Source organism: Microtus ochrogaster, chromosome 8 (genome assembly GCF_000317375.1).
Source record: "Microtus ochrogaster isolate Prairie Vole_2 chromosome 8, MicOch1.0, whole genome shotgun sequence".
Classification (NCBI taxonomy): Eukaryota; Metazoa; Chordata; class Mammalia; order Rodentia; family Cricetidae; genus Microtus; species Microtus ochrogaster.
Window position 1 is genome coordinate 32,783,737 of NC_022015.1, and position 15,944 is coordinate 32,799,680.

General features: G+C 50.5%; 1 protein-coding gene across 2 annotated transcripts in view; it reads left to right on the forward strand.

Moving 5' to 3' along the window:
* Adgra1 (adhesion G protein-coupled receptor A1) overlaps window positions 1–11,976 on the forward strand; it is a 40,480-nt gene extending 28,504 nt beyond the window's left edge. For both annotated transcript variants that reach the window (XM_005351449.2, XM_013347932.2), the window contains 2 exons: window positions 7,927–8,025; window positions 9,100–11,976. In XM_005351449.2, the coding sequence (XP_005351506.1) occupies window positions 7,927–8,025; window positions 9,100–10,324 (1,324 nt within the window). In that variant the 3' untranslated portion in view covers window positions 10,325–11,976. The remainder of the gene's footprint in view (window positions 1–7,926; window positions 8,026–9,099) is intronic.
* The last annotated feature ends 3,968 nt before the right edge of the window (window positions 11,977–15,944 follow it).

Consider the following 15,944-nt stretch of genomic DNA (forward strand, 5'->3'; position numbering starts at 1 on the left):
TCTGGAGGGTACCCCAGGGGCCGGGGAGGGGGGAAAACCCCATGAGAGGGGAACAAAGGCCCGAGTCAGAGATAGATGGGACCCCCAGCCTAGAAAAAGTCTGTGGAACCGGGTCTAGCCTGGACTAGTGGCTAGAGGAACCGAGTCTAGCCTAGACTAGTGACTAGAGGAACCGGGTCTAGCCTGGACTAGTGACTAGAGGAACCGGGTCTAGCCTGGACTAGTGACTAGAGGAACCGGGTCTAGCCTGGACTAGTGACTAGAGGAACCGAGTCCAGCCTGGACTAGTGACTAGAGGAACCAGGTCTAGCCTGGACTAGTGACTAGAGGAACCGAGTCTAGCCTAGAGGAACCGAGTCTAGCCTGGACTAGTGACTAGAGGAACCGAGTCTAGCCTGTACTAGTGGCTAGAGGAACCGGGTCTAGCCTGGACTAGTGGCTAGAGGAACGGGGTCTAGCATGGACTAGTGGCTAGAGGAGCTGAGTTTTTCTAGATGTACCTTCTGACTGCAGAGACCATGTGGACTCTGGTAGGTTCCCTAAACTGTAAAGCCTCAGAGAATTTGATGGGTTCAGAGATGGGACAGGGCCAAGTCAGCCCAGCTGCTGCACCTCATACCAGGGTTCAGCGGGAGATCAGTTAGCCCTATTCTGATCAAATTCCCACCTGGTCCCGCGTAGCTCCCTCCCAAGGTACCAGCTGGACATGGCTTCAAATGAGCTGCTGTGAGAGGAGTGCCTGCGTCTAGTGGTCTTCGACTTTGCTTTTGGTTGCTGTGATAAAACACTAACCAAAGCTGGCTTGCGATGGCACACACCTTTAATCCCTTTAATCCCAGCGTTTGGGAGGCAGAGGTGGGGGCGGGGTTCTCTGAGTTTGAGGCTAGCCTGGTCTACAGAGCAAGTTCCAGGGCAATTGAGATATACAAAGAAATCCTGTCTGGAGGGGGTGGGGGACACTCACCAAAAACAGTTCAGAGGAGGAAAGGGTTTATTTGGCTTATAGGTTACAGTCTATCATCAAGAGAAACTAAGGCATCACCTGGGGGCCAGAAATGAAGCAGAGACCACTGAAGAAGAGCTGCTTAGTGACTTGCTCAGTCTGAGTAACAACCACCTTTCTTACGCATTCCAGGCCCACCTGCCTAGACACAACATTGGGGCCAGTGCTCTGAGCACTCCTCAAGTAGCGATTAAAAAAAAAATGCCTCTGACCAGGTGCAGCAGACCTTTAATCCCAGCACTCAGAAGGTTGCAGTCCGCACAGTTTTGCGAATTCAAGGCTAGTCAGTTAGTTTCACGCCAGCCAGCACCACACAGAGCATTCCTGTCTCAAAACAAACAAGCCACATGGCCACAGGCCAATCTGATCAAAGCAGGTCTTCAACTGAGGTTTCCTCTTCCTGTTGACTCCAGGTTTGTGTTAGATTGACTGCTGATTGCTAACTAAGGCAAGTGGTTTCCGAAAGGTGCTCTTAGGGAATTCCACTGCAGAGGCATTTCCTGCTAGGACTGCGGCCTTCTTCCACCTCCTCCCAACATCTCCTGAGAGCCTGCACGAGTGTACAAAGCTGAAAGTCAGCTGCCCCATCCTATCCCACCCCAGCTGGGCTACCCTGCACTGTCCAGTCATCCTTCAGAGGCTGTTGCCCTCCCCCTGTGCATCCATCTGCTCTCTATAGACCATCCTCCCTCTATCCATCCCACCCTCCTTCCACGTCTAGCTACACTCCCTAGCAACCCAGCCCTTCCGCGTCCCCCACACACCTGTCCATCCATTGTCTGCCTTATATCTGTGCTCTTCCAACTGTGCACAGACCTCGCCTGTACAACAGAACTGTCCGGCAGCGTCTGCTTGCAGGACTTCCCCACTATGTAGAACTCGCCTACTATGAAGTGAGTAGCGCTCACGCATGCTCAGTGACCTGAAGCAGATGCAGGCAAAGAACTTGACCCTCCACCTAGGTAGCCATCAGAGCCCAATCTATGAAGACGTAAGTTTACAGGAGGCTAAGCCCACCATGGCAAGCCATGAGTGTATTCAAGGAGGAGGCAACCATGAGAAGGGGGTGGTGTCCATGGGGTGTAATAAATGACCTTCAGTCCTCAGTCCACAGCGGATTGCTGCCTGAGTCTGAGGGGCCTCTGGGGACATCCCCACCAGAGTGTGTCCTCCTGGAGGCGGGGTGGCAAGCTGTGCTTCTAGCGGTCTGCTGTGGTGGCTGTTCACTTCAGGCACACGGTGAGCCCTTCTTAATCACCTGTCACTGTGATTTATCTACTCCCTCCTTTGTACTCGTTCTGCTTCGGGTTTGACAACTTTCACAGCCAAGTCCCGAAAGTGATCTCATGTCTGGCCCTAGGCATCTCTGTGGGCGGATGTCTCCATCACACTCTGACTCTGCCTGGTTGGGTGCCTAGGAGGAATAAGACCACTCCAGGATGGAGTGCAGCTCTGTGGTAGAACACATGATAGCAGGCACGCTACCATCAGAGCACCACAAAGAAAAAGGCAAGCAAAAGAAACCCACTGCAGGGGGCAGGCTTTTGAATTAGACATGCTTGGCTCAGAATGTTTTATATTCACCTCCCATGGGGACAGATATACAAATCCAGCTTCTTAGGAATCTGGGGGGACCAAGGAGTCTTCTGGGTCCTTCAGATGAATCTGAATAGTCTAATCATTTACACGCCCAGATAATTCTAGAATCAATTTTTCAACATTTTTTTTTTTTTTTGGTTTTTCTAGACAGGGTTTCTCTGTGTAGCCCTGGCTGCCCTGGAACTAGCTCTTGTAGACCAGGCTGGTCTCGAACTCACAGAGATCCACCTCCTTCTGCCTCTTGAGTACTAGGATTAAAGGCATTTTTTCCATTTTTTTTTCAACTTTTCACTTTTACAAGAAGAAAATCTTCTGGGGCTGTGACTGGGATGCATTTATGCCATTTAACGGCATCTCTATTTTATTTCTCAGCGGCGTCTGTTTTCACTCAAATATAAAAATGTGTGTCTGTGGCAGGGCGTTGGTGGCGCACGCCTTTAATCCCAGCACTCGGGAGGCAGAGGCAGGTGGATCTCTGGGAGTTCGAGACCAGCCTGGTCTACAAGAGCTAGTTCCAGGACAGGCTCCAAAACCACAGAGAAACCCTGTCTCGAAAAAAAAAAAAATGTGTGTCTGTGTGAACCCTGCACCGTCGTAAGCGTATGCTCGTCCTGTAGATCCTGCAGGATTTCTCATGCAGACCATCTCATCATCTACAAACAGAGACATCGCTCTTCAGCCTCATCTGGTGCTAGTTGTTCCCAGGTGACTTTTAAAGAAGGGAAAGCTGCCTTCTTCTGCTGATTGGCTGAGTATAGGAGGAATGAATACATGCTATTTCCACTGGATGCTTTCCCTGAATACAGCGACTGAACGCACCGTGTTGTCCACCTGCTGATAAGTCAAACTACTTTGCTACTGTGTATGAACAATAACCCAGCCCAGAGTTTTGAGATCAGTCTTACTTCCTTAAAATGCTAAGACTTCATTTAGAGCGAAGTTACAAGCACTACAGGTGCAAATAGCTGACCTCTTCAATGTCTGTGTCTGGTTTTGACCTCGGGTCCCACTGGCCTCAAATCTGAGGGAAATTTTCCTGCCCATCCCCCCTACTTTGCCATCTGAATAATCTGTATAATACTCTACAAGCAAATTCATTGAGTGTACAGATGCTAAAACCCATTCTGTTTTTTATTATTAGACAGAGCACAATTAAGTTTTTTTTATTTTGTTTTAGTTGGTTAGTTGGTTGGTTGGTTGATTAATTGATTAGTTGGTTGGTTAATTGGTTGATTGGTAGGTTGGGTTGATTAACTGGTTAGTTGGTTGGTTAACTGGTTGGTTGGTTGGTTGGTTGGTTGGTTGGTTGGTTGGTTGGTTGAAAGAGTTGTATTTTGGCTTCTTGAGGCAAAGTCTTGCTATGTCGTCCAGGCTAACCTTGAACTTTCAGAGATCTTCCTCTCTGCCTCCCAGAGGAGACTGTGCCATCAAGCCCAGGAAGACTTTCTTTTCTTTTCTCTGTGAAATAAATTTTGATAATAATTTCTGCCTCCCCACTTCTCCCAGATTCTCTTCCTACCTCCCTACACACCAAACTTTGTCTTCTCTCTCTTTCTCAGAAAAAAAAAAACACAAAGTGAAAATCAAAACAAACAATGAAAAAAACCAATATGACTGGAAAAAATGCCAAAACAAAACAAAAAGTTCACCAAAAAAAAAGAGTTTTGTGTGGATCAACAATATATTCTTGGGCAAGGGACCTACCTGGAGTGTGGTTGATAAACCCAATGACACTCTGTTGGAGAGAATTGATGTTCCATTTGCCTTTAAGTATCAACTCCAACAAGCTTTTCTAATGTTTTTTGTTTTAGTTTTTTCCCAAGGAATATATCCATTTCCTCAAAGTTACTGAATCTGTTGGCATACAGTTATTCACTATATACCCCTTTGATTCTTGCAGTGTGTCTGCAGGGTGCATAACAATAACTGTTCCTTAAGATTGAGAATTAAGCTTCTCAAACAATCTTTGTAATTAGTTTATCATTATTGTGTGTTCACAGTGTGTGTGAGGGATATACAAGCCGTGGTATTTGGGTTCTAGAGATCAAACTTGTGCTTGCAAGGCAAGGTCCTTTGGCAAACTGTGCCGTCCTGCCAGCCCGTCTCTCTTTACTCGGTCTGAGTGTTTGTAGCTTCATTGATTTTTGCGGTGGAGGAGCAAGTTTCCAACTTTTTCTCTGATCTTTATCATCTTCATCATGTGACTACCTTGGGCCTGTCTTAAGCTTTTGTTTTTCTACCTTGTTAGTTTAGATCACTAAGTCTCAGAACTTTCTCTTCTTCCTAATAGAAGACTGGAAATTAGATACAGCCCTGCTGTATCTGCTGGCAAAAAAATTTTCGGTATGTTGCATTTTCTTTGGTATTGTTTAAGGTACTTTCCAATCCTTTCTGATTTCTTCCCTGCTCTATGAATGATTTATAAGTGTATTGTTAAGTCCACAGTGTCTGTAGTGTCTTGGCTATAACATTGTTATAAATGTCTCTTCTAATTTTTATGTGGTCCTAGAATATGCTCCTCATGATCTCAAATATTCTGAATGTTTGAGTCTTTCGTGGCATGTACCTATTGAAGGGCCCAAACACACTGAAGAATGTCATTGTTGCCACATGCAATGAAGGAGTGCATATAGGGTACCAATGTTGTCATGGTGAAGAAGCCACACACAGGGAAGAGGGATGTGTAGATACCACAGTTGCCATGGTGAACAGGCCACATACACAGTGAAGGAGGGTATATGAATGCCATTATTAACATGATGAACAGACCACATACAATGGAACAGGATGCCACTGTTGTCATGGTGATCATCAGTACATGCACAGTGGAAAAATGGATGCTTGCTGCAGGTGCCAGTTTTCATGGTGAACATGCCGCAGGCTCTGGAGGAGGATGCAGGAATTCCATGGTTGACAGGTCACACACAGCAGAGAAGAATGTGGAGATGCCATGGTTGACATGGTGAAACACACACACACACTGGGAGGAGATGTGTGAGTGCTTGGATTGCCACGGTGCAGGGGCTACATGCGCTGAACAAAGATGTGAGTGCTGCTCACCTCTGCGTGAACAAGTCACACGTTCTGGAGAATAATGTGCAAATGTCACTGATGTCATGGTGAACAAGCTACCATCACTGGAGCTGGGTGACACTGGTGGCACTGTAGGGTGAGATGTGTTACAAGGAGCCTTGGGGTCAACTTCCTCAAATGCTGTGCTCATGGCCTCTGTTTCCTCATTGATTTTTGGCTAGTTGTTCTATCTCGTACTGAGAGAGGGGACTTGAATACCACCTATAACTTGGGAACTTCTACTTCTCCCCTCAGCCTGACAACATTCCTTCTGCTGTCTTGAACCCTCAATTGCCTCAGCTGTGCTGCCTCCCTGGCAAATGCAAATGTCACGTCTTACTGTAGCCTGTGTTACTCCTGTCTTGCCTGAGCCTGTTTTCCCTCCCGCTGCTGGCCTGGCTTCCTTGGCTTACAGCAGTAGTTCTCAACCTTCCTAACGCCATGACCCTTTACCACAGTTCCCCACATAGCACAAAATTATTTTTGCTCAGAGCTGTAATTCTGCTACTGTTATGAATCACAACGTAAATATCTGATATGCAACCCCTGAGAAAGGTTCATTCAACCCCAAATGCATCCCAACCCACAGATTGAGAACCCATGACTTACAGAGGCTGAGACTCCTCCTATAGGTCCACTTCCGGCCCCACCCCATCTCCTCTACTCTATACTATCCCCAGCTGGGTCTTCCTTTTTTCTCTATTCTGACAATCTCTGCCTTGAAGTGGAATATTTAGAGTGTTAAAACATAACTGGTTTTTCTCTTGGTTAGATTGTCTCCATTTTATTCTCTTTTTCTGCCTCTTTTGGGATGTTGTTTTGATGTGGCTTCTGTTCTTCCATTCCTCCTTTTATTCCTGCTCTTGTGTTGTTATAATATTTTTATTTCAAATTAATATATTAATTAGCTTTTCTCCCTTAGCATCTTGCAGCCTCCTCAGAGATCAAAATGCCCAATCTATTCACAATCCAAGTAAATAAAGTTGTACCACATCACATAAAACATCGAGAGATATCCGGTAACTCAAGAACCTCCTCCATCTCATCTCTTATGTCACAAATGCCATATGCATTACTCCCCAGTGTTATTCATGAACTCACGAGGTGTCAGACTTCTCTGTTTTAACACTCATCTGTATTTTGAAGAAGTTAGCGAGAAAGCAAATCTATTCTAGCTACTGTCATCTCAGCCTTCCTTGTATTCTTCCTTCCTGATGACCAGCTTCCTTCAGTGCAGCATCCCGCTACCCTGAGGACCATCATGTGATGCTCCTTCAAGTGTAGTTCACCCAAGCACAAACTGTTTTTATTCCTTTTCAAGAGAGAATTTCCACTACACCTGTTCTATTTTGTCTGTTTTCAGACACGGTATCTCCATGTAGCACTAGCCTACTTGGGACCTACCTGCTAGGCCACCCAGGCTGTCCTCAAACTTGTGCCACACTGTCTGCTCAGGGTGTCTGTCATAGCCGCCACTTTCTCATGGGAATCCTCTCTGAGCTGTCCCCTGAGGTGGCCTCACCATGGCTCAGCACAGTGGGAAGTGCTCAGCCATGCCTGTTATGGCAGATTCGGTGTGTGCACAGGCCAAGCCTAGGACACACATGCTCAGTGGGGTTGTACTCAGATAGGAGGTATCCAGGGGGCTGAGCACTGAATCACCCTCAGTGAAGCTATCATCTGAGGCCCATGGAGGGGAGGTCAATCCATGATCAGCTGTCTCTCTGGGGATAGCTCAAAGGTGAGCAACTCTCCCAACTGCCACAGAGGGCGAGGTGAGCTAGGCTCCTCACCCTAAAACTACGTCTAACAATACACTGGCCCACTGATTGCTGGGCACTGCTGACAGGGAGGAGAGGGGTCTGAGCAGGGCTCTGGCTAAAGACAGATCCAAAGGGAATCTAGCTGGGCCACGACTCAGTATACCACTTTAGGATAGCGATGCCACACTCAACACCCTCCTTCCCCTGCGGATTTACTGTATGTACCTCTTCATATCTGTCCTGTTCCCAGCCCAGGCTCCACAAAGTCCCACTGAGTCTGAAGATTCACGGTGAGCCCCTGCCAGCCAGAACCAAGTGGGAGGAGAGCAGGCTCCCCTGCAGGACATGTGTTTGTCTATACCAAAGGGTGGCAAGGCCCTGGAATTCAGCCACCTCCCTTTTGCATCAGGGAAGGGGGAGGAGAATGGCCTCATTTCTCTAGGAGGCTTTGGGGCATTCCTGGAAAGTCAGCCTTCTGATCTCTGGCAGGTTCTACCTCATCAGCGGAGGGGTCCCTTTCATCATCTGTGGGGTCACAGCTGCCACAAACATCAGAAATTATGGGACCGAGGATGAGGACGTGGCATAGTGAGTACTTCCGACTTGTGAGCCCTTGAAAAGTTGGGGGCACTGCCCAGCTCCTCCTCGGGTCATCCCAGAAACTTGAGGAATTTGTCGAGTTAGCATCCAGGCCAGGGGAGGGCAGGGAAGGTGTCCCACAGACACCTGTCATAATCAACCTTTTTTTGTGTGTGTGGTTTTTCGAGACAGGGTTTCTCTGTGGTTTTGGAGCCTGTCCTGGAACTAGCTCTTGTAGACCAGGCTGGTCCAGGCTGGTCTCGAACTCACAGAGATCCGCCTGCCTCTGCCTCCCGAGTGCTGGGATTAAAGGTGTGCGCCACCACCGCCCGGCTATAATCAACCTTTGTTAGTGACTCTCCTCCAAGGCACCTGTAAAAAGGCAAGCCCTTGAGAGGAACAGAAAGCCTGGGGCCCCAGAAGATCACTCAGGATCGTGTCTCCCCAGACTCTGTGTAAGCAGAGCCCCCTTCTCCCAGTACACTTCTCCCAACACTCAGTTTCCCACTGACTCTATTAGACACCAAAGGCCTGCCTTTTTTATAGCCCGGGACCAGATAACAGAAGGTCAGCTAAGCATGACACACCCCTGGAGAAAAGACAAAGCCACTCCCAACCCCACAGGTGCCCAAAGCCCTAGTGGCACCTTCATCCTTCTCAGTACCTCAGGACCTCAGGACCCCAGGATGTCCGACCCTCACTCAAACCACGCTTGCCCCATGTGCTGCCCATCAGAACCTGCCTCTGCCCACTCGCTCCTTACCCAGGACAGTTTCCTGACCCTCAGCGGACCTCCTTGCCCCATCCACGCCAGGCCTGCCCCGTCCCATCCCCACCCACCTCCCGAGGACTAACACTTAGAGTTAACCAACCAGCTGGCTCCGAACACTCTTCTAGACTGCAGTTCTGTCCCCATCAACCCAAACCTCAGGACTGGTCAGTCTTCAGTGTCATCTGTTTCCTTACCACAAGTAAAATACTCCCATTTAGTCCTGAAGGGGGGCTGGCACGTAGTGTGTGGCGGGGGGGGGGGGGGACAAGCACTTGAGCTACATTCCCACACTTGCCTGCTTCTCCCTGCAGCTGCTGGATGGCCTGGGAGCCCAGCTTAGGTGCGTTCTATGGACCAGCTGCCTTCATCGCCCTGGTCACCTGTGTGTACTTCCTCTGCACCTATGTGCAACTACGGCGTCACCCAGAACGCAGGTATGAGCTCAGAGAGCGCACGGAGGAGCAGCAGAGGCTGGCAGTGCCAGAGAGAGGCCATCGCCATGGGGTGCGTCCCGGCACGCCACCCGCCTGCGATGCCCTGGCTGCCTCACAGCTGCAGAATGAACATTCCTTCAAAGCCCAGCTGCGTGCTGCCGCCTTCACACTGTTCCTGTTCACAGCTACGTGGACCTTTGGGGCCCTGGCCGTGTCTCAGGGCCACTTCCTGGACATGATCTTCAGCTGTCTGTACGGCGCCTTCTGTGTGACTCTGGGACTCTTTGTCCTTATCCATCACTGCGCCAAGCGGGAGGATGTGTGGCAGTGTTGGTGGTCATGTTGCCCGTCTCGGGGAGATACCTCCACCACCAAGCCCAATGCCCACCCTGCACTCGATGCCAACGGGGATGCCCTGGGGCATACAGCCTGCCTGCAGGACTCACCATGCCCTGGAAAACTCAGAGGCTTTGGCCATCCACCAGCAGGCCACTGCAAGATGACAAACCTGCAGGCTGCCCAGGGCCATGTCAGCTGTCTGTCACCTGCCACCCCTTGCTGTGCCAAGATGCACTGTGAACAGCTGATGGAGGAGGAGGCCCACATGCACATGGCTGGGGAGGACACCTTCCCGCACGACCCCCACCTGCACGACCCCCACCTGCACAGGTGCCTCAAGGGCAGAACTAAGCCCCACTACTTCAGCAGGCACCAGGCAGCCGCAGCTGAAAGGGAGTATGCCTACCACATCCCCTCCAGCCTGGATGGCAGCCCCCACAGTTCACGCACAGACAGCCCTCCCAGCTCTCTTGAGGGCCCAGTGGGAATGCATACACTGGCCTGCTGTGCCCAGGCCGATCCTTTCCCCATGGTCAGTCAGCCTGAGGGTGGAGATACGAGTCCTGGGCTCTATGGCTGTCCCCCACGGCTCTCCCCAGGCCCTGCCCATTTGGAGATGCTACGAAGGACACAGTCCCTGCCTTTTGGGGGCCCCAGCCAGAATGGCCTGCTCCAGGGTGATGTCCGAGAAGGCCTGCCATTTGGTACTGATGGGACAGGGAACATCCGAACAGGACCCTGGAAAAATGAAACTACAGTGTAACCAGGTTGGGAACACAAGTCCCTCACCAGTGCCACCGTGTGTCCCTGGAGGAGTTTCAAAGCAGAGAGTGGCACTCTGCTAGGTGAGGTTAGTGGGCTGGGAGGGTCCTCAAATGACCAAGCGGTTCAGTAGTGGTTCACACCCCTCAGCCGTGATCTCTTTTATTGTGACAGAACCCATCTGGAGAACACTGGGCCACAGCCACCTCCGCTGGTTCCCAGGTGGGAGGTGGCTCTCCATCAGCTTATCGCCTGCTCTCTGTTCACAGCACCTTCCCTTCCTGCCGGGAGGGAAGCTGGGAGACCTCCGCAGAGACTCCGCCTTTGGTACATGTGTGTTAGGTTTTACTCTAGGGACCACAGCAGTGGTTCTCCAGAGCACACTCACACTGGGCAGTTTCCTGTCCCCTGCCATCCTAGTGTTACCTCAAATCTGCATCTTCACCGGAAATCACCTAGCACTTCTGCCTGCCCACCCCTGCACCATATGGGACGTGGCCCTGGACTGATAGCCTGAGGGCATTCTGGGTGCTAAGAATGGGCCTGCTGTGGAGCTATGGGGGGGGGGGAAGGAAACAGCCAATGGCTGTGGCCTTCAGAGAGCTGGCCTCGGTCTCTCTGAGCCTATGCTTTTGAAAGATGCCCACTTTTTAATGGAGACCTAGCTTTGAAAGTCAGCAACCATCAGACTGGATTCTGTTCTAATGAGAGCAAGTAGGAATCAAGTTCTCTGTCCCACAAGGAGGGGCCGACCGGGCTGTGACGGTCATCACAGACGAAAGCTGCCTTTCCGTTTTTGTCATTTTCACGAACATTTGGGTACAAAGCCCCACCTCAAAGAATAGACATCAACAACGACCCTTTTGTAAAATCAGATGTCTCGTCCTAGGGGAGGCCTTTACAGAGGTGAGAGCTCATATGTCCAGAGATACCAACCTATGAGACTGTACACCTTTCCTTTCTATCTTTCTCTTCCCAATTTGTGATCCATATGATACACATACACACATGCATACACACACAGCACATATGCACACACATATATGTACACTACACGTGTGTAAACACGCACCCTTATACACATTTACAGTTACACAATGTACACCACAGACCTGTGCATCCACACACCTGCTCACCACATACATGCACGTGCACATGCGGGAACACCACCACACACATGCATACATACTCAGTGCCCACATATAGACATACTGGTGTTCACCCACAAATAATTAGTGTGCTTCATAGCCCTGAGCCCTGGGTTCCTTTACAGATGTAAATGAGTCTCTGTGATTTGCATCACAGAGCATAGCCTTGCTGACAACCTCCTCAGAGAACAGGGCCCCAGTAAGTTCCTAGAGCATTGGAAGCAGCACATTCTGCAGCCTGTGGTGGGCAGCGCCACCTAGAGGCAGACACTCAGTATCTGAGTAAGGAGACTGGCCTGCAGATAGGACGTTTACAAGCTCCTCTGTGCAAACATTCTGCACCCATCCTTCAGGTGGGGAGCCGGGGACCACCAGGCTGTTTCAGCTCCTTTCACTCCCGGGCTTCTTCACCTGCGTGTATAGCTGAAGCGTGCAGAACCCACCATGCTGTGTGTGTACTGTAGATTCAGACCATCCAGAGGAAAATACAGCGTTTTACATTGTTTGTCCTTGGTCAGGTTGGTCAATAGCCTTCGTGTGTGTTTCTCAGTCTTAACAGGGATGAACAGCGCGGGGGAGGCCGGGATGCTGTCCAGGCTGCTCCCCTGGGCTTGCCCCTCACATTTTTTCTTCCATGGTGCCTCTGGGAGAACAGAGACACCTCTTCATTCAAGCAAAGAAATTCAGCATTAAATATTGAACCTGACTCTGCTTCAACCTTGACTTAGAGTCGTGAGTCCACTTGGACCAACACTGCAGCAGACTCCAGTTGTGTCCTGCTGGGGGAGTGTAGTGATTTGTAGCGTTGTTGCCTCTTAGAGCCCTCGACCCCTCAGCAACCTCACTTAGACTGTAAAACTTGTCTATGCCAGCCTGGCCGGCTTCCTCTGTCATGACCCTTCCCTCTTTCATAAGAATGCACATGGCCAGCGTGTAGGTGGCTGTGCTGTGAGTGTGCACGTTAGTGTGTGGATGCACATCGGTGTGTGGCGTGTGTGAGTTGTGAGTGGGTGTTTGTCAAAGTCATGCCGCATGTCCGTCTGTATCAAGTGCGCCTGTGTGTATCTGCCCATGCACTCTTCACAAAGGTAGCATGAGACACCCCTCACCCTAGCCTCCCTGCACTGCTAAGGATTTCAAAAGGTTAAAAGCTCGGCACTCGGAGATGTTAAGGCAACTTTAATCACCTCTGAGGTGATTCTAGCTTCGGAGGCTCTGCATGCCTGGAGACCAGCAGTGCTGCTGTGTCTCCCAGGGGTGTACTCAACAGCCAGACAATCTCACATCTGCCTAGGCAGATAGAGGACACCTCTCAGATCTAGGGATGAGTCACCTCTGCGGGGGCTTTGGGCACCTGAGAGGTCTCTTAAGCTACCAGAAAGAAGATGAGATGATATCCACCTTCCAGCTGCCTAAAACAAGCAGACGAGACTGAAACATGGGGAAACAAGGAAGACTCTGGACCCTGTCTTCAAAGGAAAGTTAGCTCAGAGGATACGATGTCATGGATGTGGAGTCTGGGAGCAGTCTTGGATGGGGACCTGTGGATGAATCCTTCTGCAGGACAGGTAGTCCCAGGTAGTGCCTGGGAAAGGTTTTCCTAACATTGGCTGCACTATAGGCAATCTTCCAAGTCCTACCCCCCTGTCCCCTGACTCTCAGTGTTTCTGGGTAGGCCCTGAGATCCTCAGAGCCCTCTGCAAGGACCACAGCCCTCAGGGAAGCTCCCCATCCCCAATTACACTTACTCCTCCGTTGTTAGAATTTGCATTTGAGGTCAGTGGCGTGGGAAATACCTTCATTGTGTGATTTGCAATCCAACAAAATGTCACCTGTTATTATTACAACAGGGACCAAAGACTGACGCCAATAAAGCTGTGTATTTGGAATCCTGTGAGCACAATGGAGCCCAGCTGTGCATCCGCAGCACAGGGCGTGCCCAGGAAGGTAGAGACAGAGGCTAGAGAGAGAAGAGACAGGGACAGGAGCAACACTGAACACATAGCTCAGGCAGAGGCTGGCCCCGGTGAAGCTTCTGGGGTAGAAGACAGAGAAACCAAGTGAATGAGTAATCACCTGTGGGCTACAGTGAGCCAAGAGGGTGGATAGAACAGGAAGGTCCTGAGAACCAGGCAACAGAGAGAAGTAAATCCCTGGGGCCACCACTACTAAATGATATTTTCCAGTGGGTCAGTGAGGCTACAGTGAGAGCCATTCTTCATCTCATGCCTCTTTGGCTTGGCTTCTGTCGTCCCAGATAGGGGGTTTAAACAAAGTAGGCACCCAGACAGCCAATTCCCACTACTCTGGGATTACTGTCTGAGCCTGCTGTGGCTGCCCACCACACTCTTTCCACTCAAAGGCCCAGAGGGGTACTGGACACCTCCATCCTGTGGCATCCCAGCAGATCATCTGGAACCATGGGCCCCTGGTTCACTACTCACCCACTACTGATATGGGTGCTTAAAGCAATGACATTAAGTTCCTTCTAAACCTGGCCTACATGATTTGATTCTGCATAAATATCAACACAGCTGTGACACCACATTCTTATTCCCACAATTCAAACTCCAGTCATAACCACTCACGGCCCCTTTGGTTTGGGGTGGGGAACAGGGTCACTGCAGTCAGGCCTGTGAATAAGTCCCCATGGGTGCTCCAACAAGCCAGTGACTTGTAAGACAGCTGATTGAGAGAGCAAAGGCTTGGTTTGACATGCAGTTTGGAGGATCTGATTCGGGACCGAGAGACCATGGCTTTGGATCCTTGTGGGGGGAGGGGGGTGTAACCAGACAGCATCAACAGACATGTTGGGGAACACGTAGAAAAGCAAACAGTACAGATCACACAAAGAAGAAAGACCAGAACCCCACAATCCCTCTTAAAAGCCTGTCCAATGACTTAAGGGCTTCTCATCCCACAAGGACCCCCTCCTAAAGGTGCTAGCCACCCCCCAATAGCACCACCTGGGGAAACAAGCCTTTGACACCTGGGCTTTTAAGCATACCTATCCAGGCCACAGCAAGGACACAGCAGCAGGACACCTGGAAGGCAGGCCCTTCCCTGATGGTAGATGTCCTTGGCCTGTCCTCAGACCAGATCCACCTGTGGGGGAGGGGAGACATGAGCTGACTCACCAGGGAAAGCAGGAGGAGTCCTCACGCCTGTGTCTCCATTTAGAGAGGACTCCTGGCCCTGTCCCAGGAACATAGCCCTGTGTACCAAGACTCCCAGAAAGAGAGGCAGTCTAGTGGGTTGTTGTGGGAAGGTGTTCAGAGCCGATGCCAGCAGGACAAGGGACGTGGCCTGAACATGGTAGGATGAGTGTCACTATCAGAATTCACCTTTCTGGTACCCCGGGATGGTGAGTGTTCCCCACTGGTGCACTCGGGAAAGCCCCTAAGTGCTATTGGATAGTGTATTGTGAGAAAGAGTGGGTGCAGTCAAGGCTCTGGGGAGCTGAGCCTGGAGTCTCTGAACTGTCATCATCTTCATCACCATGGAGGTGTCTTGGGAGAGGACCTAGGACAGAGGTTATTGCAGGTAGGTGGCCCGGGATGGGAGACAGATGAGGGAGAGGGCTTCTAGACAAGGACATAATACCATTACGGTTTGGGTGATTCAATTATGCAAGCCCAGTAACCTGCATCAGATGGTCAGTGTCACTTTCCACAGCCGGGGAGGCAAGATGGTGGTCAGGTAAGACAATGGTGGAAAGAAACAATTCAACTCTGAACACTCAGAGCGAGGGGAAAGTGAGGCTCAAGAGCAGGTGCCCAGAAGCAGCAGAATGTACCCTCCACGCTAGCCACCAGGATTAGAAGTGGAGAGGCTCAAACTTAACCAAGTCAACATTTCCTCCAGCAAAGGTCGATAGAAATTGGGCTCTGTGGCAGGGGTGTCTTAGCGACCTGAGTCATTTGGTGGCACATGACCACAGGTGCCCTCAGCAGTTGCCCTGTGCTGGGCAGAGACATAGGCTGCACAGATGAAGACTAACCGGAGAAACCCTCTTGAGGGCAGGTGAAGCCGGCACAGACAGGTAGCCAAACTCACCCGTCTTCTGCTCTCACTGCCGCCCACCATCCCATATTCACCCGCTCACACTCCACACCCCTCTGCCTGGGATGGGAAACAAAAAGCTTCTGTATAGAGAAGGCACAGGGGGTGGGGAGGAATGAGCAAAGGACCACACCTTGGCTCAGGCATTCAGAGTCAGCCTTCAAAACCTACCTGAGACACTGGGGGTCACCACAGGACTATGGGTATGTCTTGGTCTAATGATCACCGTGGAAGCAGAATGGAGACCATGAGTAATTTCTGAGACCCCGGCCTCGGGCGTGCTCAGGATGTCTGGTCTCATAATGACACCTAAACCTCTAGGCTGCTGAATCCACCCCTCTCCACTGCTGCACCGGGTAACAGGCCATTCACCCCACATGTCCTCAGACACAGCATCTTCTGCCCTGCAGG